This window comes from Pieris brassicae, chromosome 4, assembly GCF_905147105.1.
Source record: "Pieris brassicae chromosome 4, ilPieBrab1.1, whole genome shotgun sequence".
Taxonomy (NCBI): Eukaryota; Metazoa; Arthropoda; class Insecta; order Lepidoptera; family Pieridae; genus Pieris; species Pieris brassicae.
This window is the reverse complement of record NC_059668.1, coordinates 161205-172658: the sequence shown is the minus strand read 5'-3', so window position 1 is coordinate 172658 and position 11454 is coordinate 161205. Positions and strand designations below refer to the sequence as shown.

The 11454-nt window shown below is 33.5% G+C and overlaps 1 protein-coding gene across 2 annotated transcripts; it reads left to right on the top strand.

Moving 5' to 3' along the window:
- The first annotated feature begins 143 nt into the window (after positions 1 to 143).
- Positions 144 to 10728, top strand: LOC123708004 (organic cation/carnitine transporter 7-like). Of its 2 annotated transcripts, none has more exons than XM_045658418.1 (11): positions 144 to 324; positions 2620 to 2707; positions 5355 to 5516; positions 6358 to 6520; positions 6620 to 6741; positions 6822 to 7066; positions 7233 to 7396; positions 7693 to 7816; positions 8034 to 8317; positions 8443 to 8570; positions 9850 to 10728. In XM_045658418.1, the coding sequence occupies exons 1-11, from the start codon at positions 304 to 306 to the stop codon at positions 9948 to 9950; spliced, it is 1602 nt and encodes a 533-aa protein (XP_045514374.1). In that variant the 5' UTR covers positions 144 to 303; the 3' UTR covers positions 9951 to 10728. The 2 variants fall into 2 exon arrangements, with proteins under 2 accessions (XP_045514374.1, XP_045514375.1); XM_045658419.1 differs by lacking the exon at positions 144 to 324 and adding an exon at positions 1834 to 1977.
- Positions 10729 to 11454: the final 726 nt, after the last annotated feature.

Below are 11454 nucleotides of genomic sequence, written 5' to 3'. Positions count from 1 at the left end.
GCACGTTTTAAGACCAAAACAATCGCATTCAACCTAGAAATATTCCTCCTCGAGATGCTCAACTCACGCTGCTGGCTAGTGTAATAGTGTAGTGCTTATTAAGCCACATTTAAAAAAGCGATGTCTTCAGTGAAACATGGTCGTTTCATTACATGTTCCTTCAATCACTAACGTGTATAAACAACCTCATTTTTACTATAAATTATAATCTTAATATTATGCGCGTTATACAACGAATGACAGTGCTGGGATCAGCTTGTGTGCGGTGGTTTAACAGTGGAAACAATTCAAAAGAGTTTAGATATGGAAAAAGATGAAATGAAGGTGAGAATTTTATTATTTGTGTTAGTGGATGATACTGATAAATAAAAATTTAATAACAAAACAAATTTAAAATTACAATATACTGTACAAATACAAATAATATTTAAGAAAATGATGATATTTCAAAGGAAAATAAGATCTTAAAACTTAAAACAAAAAATATTATCTACACTTTAGAAAACTTATTATAAATTTAATACATGTTTCATATCTGGCATGTAATAAATATCTAGTATTTATAAGAGTTTTATCAGTACAAAAATATTGTTATGGCATAATTTATTTAGTTTAATAAAAAAAATTCTTAGAAGAGAACTCAATTACCCTTTAAACCGGATTATATGCATAATCAGAATATTATCATTTTACAAATTTTTATCGTAAATCATTGTTTAGCAACTCCAAGTGGCGATTGACTGCCACACCTTAATCATGATAACAAGGAACAGAACAATTATATCAGTTATTATTGATTTCGTTTTATGTTAAGTTCAGCTAAAATTAAACTTCGTAGATACATACACATACGTACTAAATAGATATATCGGTATAAACTTTAATTGTGATGAAGCCAGTATTTATTGTAGTTATGTAGTTATACTGTTCAACTAATTTTTTAACGTACGTCGGCCAGTAAAATTGAACCTGCTCCCTCCAATCAATAGTACAGTACATTACTGTAACATAAATTAAATTATCTAAAACTTGTTATGATAATCGGCCACGTGTACTTCTCTGATCTAAATCGACATTTAAGCATCAGATCAAGCAATAATCTTTTGTGAATAGTAATGTCGCGTGTTCCTTTACACGACACGATACTTCTATCAAATTGAACAAAAACTAAAATTTTATTATAATAATTGCTTAGATTTTCCGTCACGATATTAATGTTTTAGATACTTATTTTTATGAACTATATTTATTTACCAGCATTTAAGAAGGCTCAGTTAACACTTAAGTGCAAAGTATTTTATGTCGATTCAATCAAAATTAATACAGATTAAACAATTCAAGATAATTCAGAGTCCTTAAACGGTTGAACTTTCTGAAATCTAAATATAATTATTAAGATAGCAACAGTACGTATTTCATATGCAAAGAAGTCTTGATTTATCACATTCTTTTCATTATCAATATTTATTAGCATAGAAAATGATTATCCTCTAGAATGGATAAGAAAAACACGTTAATAATTCGTTCAAGAATATATTTTTCCTTGTCTTATAGAATAGTTTAGTTTAGTTTATTTTAGGTAGAAGGTTTTATGCCACCACCCCTTATTTCATGGCAATCTTAATTCAAAATGGTGACGAAATTCGACCCCTACGTTAGAGCTCTCTTACTTTAAAGGTATTATGCGAAGTCAAATGCTAACGCAATTGGATGACGTAAAAGATAGCTAATGAATAGGGGAGTTAGTGTAGATTTTAAGTAAGACTTCTAAGTAAACAATAACAATATTTTCCATATAATAAAGAATGATAATACTTCAACTGGCGCTTCGAATAGGAAATAAAATGACTTAGTTATCATTCGGTATCTTTGCCTCCACACTATTTAACAATCGCCACATAATGAAAAAGTTCTATATTTTTAAATTTTGTCTCATGTGAACACGTGTCCGTTGTTTTAGAAAGAGATTTAATTATGGTGAGTGTTAAAGTTAGATCCTAAAAAACGTTACCTAATTAAAATTACATTTATTAATTTAAAAATAATTTATTCTAGCTTTAGCTAGCTAGGACTGCTACTTTTTTTCACTTTAAACAAACTTGTATCTAACTAGCAGCCCTTTTAAATTGTCCAAGCTAATTAAGGTTCCCTAAAAAGGAGCCTCGTTGATTGATTGAGCTCAATACCAGATTAGTTAGTAATAGGGATCTACATTCTCTGAGCGAATCCAGTTTTGGAGTCTGGTATAAATATGTCATTCGATAGCCCTTGGATAACCTTTCTCAATCAGTTAGGTACTTAAATTGTCTTTGCCTATTTATAACGATAACGATAGCGATCGATGTATCGTAGATAAAAATGTGTATTGCGTTAAAGGGGGGTTGAAATTACAATTATTTGTTTCTTTTGTTTTCTAATCGTTTTTGGACTCAATTAGTTATTGTATTTGTAATTTCAATTTGAACACAATTATCGTCCATCTACATCTTGCGATTAAGGAAAATATCATGTCTTTTCCGCAGACAATAATGAGCTATAATCATGTCTTATCGTAGTGGAATTGTGTTGCAAGTATTAATTGCCACAAATCACTTGGAACTTTTTTTTATTATTTTACAGGCTAATAATCTACCAGAGGTTTTAAAAATGGAGAAGAAACAAGCATACGACAATTCAGCGACGCTCGACGAAGCGATGTTCGCCTCAGGTATTGGTTTCAAACATATCCAACCACACAATGATATTAATGATTAAAAAAATGCATAAGTCGAAATATAATCTTTATTTAATTTAACTATACCGCATAATTTTGAAGTGAAACTTGTTTATCGGCTTTGGAAAAAAATTACCGTCACATTTTTCGGTTTAAAGCGCCACAACGTTTTTCGTCCGTTTTCTTGTCCCTATTACGGTTGATTAGAAGAGATTTGAAGCCTTTAATAATAAAAATATATAATAACGATAACAGTGACAGTAATAATTCTATTAAAATTAATGAATCAAATTAAATTTATATACTTAGTAGTAATAAGGTAAAATGAAATAATTGTATTATTTGTATTCATGTCTATGATAATAAAAGAATTTTGTTAAACTTTATTTAACCAATTTCTGTAAAGTTGCATATTTTCACGAAAAATAAGGTCATAAAGAAGTTCTTACGTGTGTACACGCATACATTTTTTATTTTTCTTACGTTTGTGATTCCGTCCCGTCATTCCAAGATTTCCATTAAAAATACATATATTCTTACGGTTCTATTAAATATTTAATTTAATAACTGTAACAACTGTGCAGTGGAGTACAGACCTACAAGACGTATTTGTGTTCTAAACAATTGCCTACATATTTCCCATTCAATAGTTAAGTAGTCTTATCTATTACAAGAGTTTGTGACCGTAATATGAAAACAATGTTGAAGAGTACTTTCCTAATGGACACATTTGTACGAGTTAAAACACTTCAATGCAAAAAAAAATGTTTTCAATTAAACAATATCTACGTGAAATGCCAAAACCAAAAAGTCACATTTTCAGTCAGCTCATCGTTAAATGCATACAGTTCTCTAATAAACACCGTAACTTTATTAACTATTTACAATATCAAACATTAGAACTAATGAAATTCAATTAAACATATAGGGAAATAGTTTAGTATTGCTTTATCAGCCACTGCTTATTCATTGCAAATTAAAAATAAATGATTTCAATATAATCTTTATAATATGAACTATCTGATGGAAATTTTACTGAATCAACAGATTACACGATAAATTTCTTGCCCTAGGAACAAAACAATGAATTAATTGCCTCATTAAAAAGAATTACCGATATCTAACATTGATATTCGTTGAGGTTTTGTTGCTGCGATTATTCCTGCGCTTAATATTCAAGCCTGCATCTTCGAGATAGAGCAGTCGTAAGGGATCTAAAAAAACGTTTATGCCTGAGGCAGCTTGCTCGTAATGCTAATATCTTAACTATCGTGGTAGAACGGTGTCAGGTCAAGGTTTCCATATCAATATTCTATTTATGTTTAAATCTAATCAACTCCTTAAAAGGTGTTTGTCAAACGAGTTGAGAAGTTACTCACGGTCAACGTAATGAGTTAATCTATAATTCTTATTATTTTATAACTAGAATTGACATTTTTTTTTGTAACCATGTCATCACCACAATTTACTTTTGTTTTATCAATGTTAGTTTATAAGTTATTCGTTGATTTTATTTGTATCAGTTGTCAATATATTGCATTATATTTATATTATACATTAAGTTTCGCACTCTTGCACTTCTCCACAATTCTTTCTTACCGTTTTCTTAAATTAGGGTTGTCTGTTTATTGTAAACATTATTATCCATTCTTGTCAACAACAAAAAAGTTTCATTTCTTCCATAACCACCCACGAATATTACATGCCTGGATATTTAGTTGTTGTCGGAGTCGCATTTTTGTACTTTTCTTACATTGTGCATATACAAAGAATAACTGAACTCCGATAAAAAAATTATAAGAAATTTTATTAGCCTGACCTGACTTGACCTTTCAGTTGGTAATATTGTATTACGCAATATAATCTAAGACCTGACTGCTTTGAGATCAGGTTATCAACTCTCCATTGATAACACAGCGTTGGGGGCAAATATTTTGATTTGTACCTAAGATATTCTAAATAGTTGCAATATAATATAATATATTTTAAAATCATTTTTACTACGTTTGCATCATTATTTTTATAACCTTTCTACGACTATACAGTAGTAACAAAAAAGTTTATAGTAGTTATGAGGTTTATGTAAGTTAGTAAAATGTTTTCAATATACAATGGTCTTAGAGAATAGTTGAATACATTTGACACATATATATTTGTCGCGGTCCATTTTTGTACACAGCACATTATTCGTGTATGTTAATTGACCGTGACACAACATTTATTTTCTTTTTACTTTTAGCTGCAACATATTCATATATCTGCAGCATACATTAATAAAACTTATTTATTACATGGAATTCATTATCTGTATACACACAATTATGGGAAACTCCGTTTGTGCTCGCGGGAGATAGTACATATTTGTTTATGTTATTTGCAATGCGACAATATTTAGGGGTTCTTAATAGTGAAAACATGTCATAAAATCTAATTATTTTGTTATTAACTCGCAAGTAGAGAATTATAGATTTTTTAACGTTAAACAAGCATAAACGAAAGTTAGAAAAGTCGTCCGTTACAAAACCTTAAAGTCATATTGGTATATTATGATGTAATACTTGACTTTGGCTTATTACCAACAAGACACAGATTAATACACTACAATATACTTACGTAATTATTATAATTCAATTGATTACAGGCTTCGGAATCTACAACATCTTACATATGCTGCTCAGCGGACTTATCCTAATGGGGGTGATAATGCAAAGCTTAGCTTTGGGCTACGTGTTACCAGCCGCCCAATGCGACCTTGACCTGACGCTGCAGCAGCGCGGTTGGCTCGCTGCTATACCTTTCTCTGGTCGGTATTGTATGTTGTTTACGCGAGTGTCGCCATTCGTAGTTAAAGTTTTATTATTACGACTACGATTGACGCCCAGGGAACTTTCAAAGTCCTATAGACCCCTGTACGATTCGCGATAAACTCAAAAACTGGACGGGATTTATTGCGGATATCACCATTGTACAGCTTGCTAGCTAGTGGACTGTGAAATGAGTGTTTAATCTTTATATGTATTGAATGTCAGGAGTATCTGTATAGTATAGGTAATGCTTGTATGAGCAAGCTGCAGTAGGTAACTAAATATATGAGAGGGTAAGATGTAATAACCTAACAGCCCTACGGATCCCTAAGCCCTACAGATGTACCCTAACACATTAATAAGTACGGGATGTCTGCACCAAGAGGCCTAAGGTAACAGACGGAGCCCTACGGGTAGGATCAAAGGTTCCAGGTGGTGGGATAATCTCAAAGCTATCGGGCAGGCTCACCACGATAATTAAGGGCTTGGAGTAGTCTTCGCCACTTTGAGAGGAAGCGAGAAATGAATACGACAGAGCAATATTCAAATCAGATTTATTGTTCAAAAACAATATCTTAAATACTACTTACACCTATTTACACATAGATGATATTATATTATTTTTGAATATAATTCAAAATTACTCTTCAGCTAATAATATTTGAAACACATGTAAGACGTGTCAGCAGTTGATCAATGAAATCTGAACAACCAATATCTAGGATAATTCATGAGGAAGATTAACGCATTTTATTTTTGAAGTGCAGGGTATAATATAATATATATAATATAGTTTTAACAAAACAAAATATAACTGACAGAACTGCATTAACATTCCAGCCATAATCCTAACTTCGTACTTCTGGGGTTGGCTGGCCGACACGCGCGGGCGCCGCTTCGTCATGCTTTTCTCCATGCTTATCTCCACCGTGTTCGCGGTTCTCGCTAGCTTTTCACCAGAGATCATCTCATTCGCCGTACTCTCCTTTACGTCGGCAGTCTTGTAAGTATTTTATGGATTAAATAAAGTAAAATCCGGACAGACACAGTTATCTCGACACGGGCATGTAAACATTTCAATAACTGAGTATTTTGATTTCAGCATGGCGGGACCATCTTCAGTGGTGTACACATATTTAGGAGAGTTTACCAACTTACGTCACAGAGATAAGATTGTTGCTTTTGGATCATCGTTTGTCGGAATCGGCACAGTAGTATTACCAGGTAAAACCACTGAGGCACTGCGTAGACTGTATAGTACCTAAGTTTACTCTACGACTTACACATTTTTTTTCATTTCACAGCTGTCAGTTGGCTAATTCTCCCTATAGACATAGCCCTACCTATCAATTTTCTAAGCATTACCTACCGGTCGTGGCGTCTGTTGGTCATCGCAGCCAACCTGCCCCTTGCTATTGGTTTTGTTCTGCTACTCTTTGCGCCAGAGAGTCCCAAGTTTTTAAACGCATCTGGGCAGCAAGAGGCTTGCTTGCGAGTTCTCAGACAGATGTATGCAGTCAATAAACGTTTACCGGAAGAGAATTATCCGGTAAGATTTTATTAAAAATATTTAATGTAACTTTCTGCTATACATATATTATGGCCGTACTAAAAGTCATAATAATTGTAACCTGTAAGAGATCGGTAACTTACTTAAATACAACATTTGAGTAACAAAAGGAATCATAAATAGATATACAACCATAAATTTCCAGATTAAATCCCTAGTCGAAGAATCACATACAGTCAAAGCTCTCGAGAGTAGTGGGCTTATAGCTGTATTCAAATCAATGAAGGACCAGACTCTGCCCCTCTTCCAGGTTCCGTTGTTAAAGTGGACTTTACTTATTTGCTTCATTCAGTTTGGACTGTTTGGCACGTAAGTAGATTTTTAATTATATGATATTCACTGAAATAATACCGCCTTTGTAGGTTAAAAAATGATTATTCTGTAGCGGAATTAAATGGCATATTTTTACTATTATTATGATTGAAGCTTTATTAATGAATCCATACAATCCATACATTCCTTAATATTAGTATTAGTTGTGTTAGTACGAGTATAAGTTCTATAAAAATTCAGTTAAATGTCTTTTTCTGGCCGAATAATAACGTCAACATCTTTTCTTTTGTCGTCCTATACATCTGTTTAAATGAATATACTACTTTCATTAGCACAAATGGTTACTACGTTTGGTTCCCGACAATTCTGAACTCAGTGGCCAACCACGACGGTGGATCAGCTGGAATATGCGCAATTCTCGATGCTCACCAAAAATCGCCTGGAAATGGCACTGACGTGAGTTTTCAAAGTTGCTCTAAATTGTATAGCAGGCGATTTTATTATAGTTTTTTAAATTTAATAATATGTAAATGGACCAAGGAACGATAATATAATGATGTCGTGTCGCACGTATGCGCGTATTGACGTTAAGATGCTGTTGACCAATCACAATCCAGCGGAACAGTCTGTTGTTATGTTTCGTATTTAATTTTACATTTATTTACATTTACAGGTGGCATGTGACGACACCATGAATACGACAACCTTCGAGCTATCCATATACATTGGCCTAGTCTTCAGCTCAATGTACATCATCGTTGGTTTCTTGGTAGACTTTATGGGGAAGAAACTGATACTTCTACTAGTTCTCTCCAGCACTGGGATCTGCGGAATTGGAGCTCACCTCGCTCAAAACCAAAACATAGCTGTGGTTCTCTTTGCGGTATTCCAGATGTGTGGAGCATGTATTGGTCTCACTAATGCGGTTACTGTAGAACTGTTTCCGACTAAATACAGGTAGGTAGCTAATACATAATATATGTAAAATAATTGATACTTCTATAAAAAAAACTCGTTAAAAAAAGACATAGATATAATAAACTTATGTAAAATTTGCACTTCAAGTAAGTTATATTTAACAGGGCGATGGCCATCTGCTTGTCCATGATGATGGGTCGTGTGGGTTCCATGGCGGGCTCAAACTTGATCGGCATGTTCCTGTCCACCAACTGCGGACTCAGCTTTTACATGTTTGGGGGTCTTATTTTAAGTAAGGACTTATTTCTTATTCTTTGTCTCCTATGGCCTAAAACAGTAAACCTAAACCCTGAACAAGCTAACTGATTTGCTTAGCGACAACATCTTAACACTCAATACAGATAAAACAAAATACATGACATTCACAAAACGAAGGTGCCACCCATAACACCAATCGACAATCGTGGCGCTTGAATGGTTCGTGGGACTACCCTCGGCTGCAAAATGTTAACACAATAATGTACCTCGGCGTACTTATAGATCACAATCTTAGTTTTAATGGTAACATTGAATTGCTTTCGGGACGGTTGCGCAAGCTCATGCTTGTATTATTATTATTTTGTTAGAATGCTGTACGAGTCGCTTTGCCAATCACTGCTAATTTACTGTGTAGTGGAAGGCACCTATAAAACCTCACTCCTGAAAGCTGAGCGAGCCCAACGAGCAATTCTTAAAACCTCATTGTCTCTTCCCTTTCGTTTCCCCAGTGCTGAACTTTATAAAACCAGTTCTGTACTTACAGTTCGACAGCTGTTTATCTGTTCATATTATATTATTATATATACACTGTTCTTAAGCAACATTCGCTGTTATTATTCGATACCGCTGTATTGGACAAACGTCGCTAATACAGCGTTTGTACAACCACATCTTTTTCTATTTTTTCTCAGCGATCGTTCTCTTTTCTGGGCTGTTATTTGTATAACAAACTTAACAAAACTCTGAATATATATCCTAAAACTAAAAAAAGTGTAAAGCAAATAGTTCATCATAAATTTTTACTTACTTTGAGCCAAACGGAAAATCTGCTGTATATGTATTAAAATATTTTTCACATATTATGTTCTCAGGCGTGTGACTGATACGTACCCACACACACCCTCCTAACACACAGGTACACAAACTCTATCTACATTCACACACACGTACAACTTTATTTCTACTAACTTCTATCTATTTGACTGTTTTGTTTAGATTTTCTTTCCTTATGTTAAATTTGTTTTCCTATCCATATATGTATGTACTTTTTGTTACCACTCAATATAACTTTGCTGTGGAATGGAAGCCTGGTTATCCATATCACAGATTCTTCCCTATTTGGAAACCAGTCTCCCAAACCTTCTTAACTGTTATCTTTTTGTTTGTTGTAATTGTAAGAAAGAGAAAATGGGAGAAAATAAAATAGATAGGTTTGTACGAAGATTGAATAACACTAAATCAACCTAATTCCCATCTTTTTTTAAAGTGTTACAGCAAAATTATCTTTAATGAAAATTACACTTTTGTTGCAGCGTGCGCTCTTCTTTGTTTCACGCTACCCGGGAAAAGTGACAGTGCGCCGAAAATAATAAAAACGGATCCCACACGAAATCAAACCCACGAACCTGCTTGAAAACTATGAATATGAACCAAACGAATCATGCTGCGCCCGCATCGATGCGTCACCAGTTTCAATTTCCGTTTTGGTCATAATCACTGAATACTACAAAAAATTAATTTATGAAATTCCTATAGGTACTGTTATTTAGTTATAGTAGGGGAGCCCACGATGCCAAATGTGGATTTACTCGAGCGACATAGAGACCTATTGGGTTGCGAAGCTTAGGTAATTATAAGAATTGTTTTTTTATATAATGTATTCCTTTTCACCGGTGAGGGGGGAGGTGGGGGAAGCGGCTATAGACCTTCAAAGATGTAAAAAAAACTGTGCAATTTGACATACTCAACCGCGACAGATTAAGATATATATGGTTCATCTTTATGTCCTACACGTGATGTCACAGAGTCGACGATTCTCTGGAGGGATTCGCCTAATCTGATGATGATTTAGAAAATATTGTTTTAAATCATTGAACTTAATTGATTGATAAGCTCAGGAAATAGCAAAAGCTATATGTTGTTCAAGTAGAACTTGTATTTATTATATAATAATATAAACAAATGCTTTAAAAAAATCATTGTAATCATGTAAATTTTATTGATTTTTGCAAAGTAGTTTCACTACAAAATACACACTTTATGTTAATTTATTTTATTTTTATTACTTTATTAAACGAAGAATTGTTCTTACGCTTGAGGGAACCGTCAGATTATATATTTTTCGTTATCCTTGAATTATTTCCTTCAAAATAAAATAAAAATCAGCCTAATCATACGCTCCAGAATGTCAAGATGAGGATTTTTTTACAATTTTGCAGACCATCTTTACGTCACTTGCAAATTGTCAGATTAGTGAAATATACACTTTTTAGCATGTAATTAACTCACCCTACCTTAATCTGACTGCGCTGGAGAAAGTCTGATGATTTTTATTTTACTAATCTGATCTGAAGAGAAAGTCTTTGACGGGCAGCAAAAGGGGCTCATATTAGCTGGAGGTACTTCACTGGGTACAAGGTAGTAAACCCCGAAATCCCCTATTGGGCTCCCCTACTATTATGTATTATGTATTTGCAGTTTTTTTGACTGACTGATTGAACTGTGGCTGTGATTAAGATTTAGATAGTTTAAGATGGCGTGAGGGACTTAATTAAATATGTATAAAAAATGTTTTATTTCTTTAAACTTGTCCAGTAGGGGTGTTCAACAATGTTTTGATGAAAAACTATTTCACTAACAGACTCGGCCTCCTCATAATATAATAACGGAACGAGCATAATTGCTGGTAGAGATTATGATTTACGTTTTGGACAATTGTCGCCGCTGTCGGAAACAAAATCTTTTTGCCTTCCTGCCTCGCTCTGTCCAGTCTACAAGCTCCCGTTCCCTGATTTTTCTCGAAGCTTAATTGATAGTTTTCACAACTCGTCGCCACAGAATTAGGAGTAATCTTGTGATATAAAAATGTACTTAGAACATATTAACGGAAAGCAAAATGTTTTCTGGTAATTTTATAA

What these genes read in the sequence shown, in the direction of transcription:
- LOC123708004 (XM_045658418.1), top strand. Translation starts at nt 304, where the DNA reads ATGGAAAAAGATGAAATGAAG. An exon ending in CGAAGCGATGTTCGCCTCAG is followed by an intron (nt 2,708 to 5,354) that starts GTATTGGTTTCA and finishes AATTGATTACAG; the next exon opens with GCTTCGGAATCTACAACATC. An exon ending in CGCCTGGAAATGGCACTGAC is followed by an intron (nt 7,817 to 8,033) that starts GTGAGTTTTCAA and finishes TTACATTTACAG; the next exon opens with GTGGCATGTGACGACACCAT.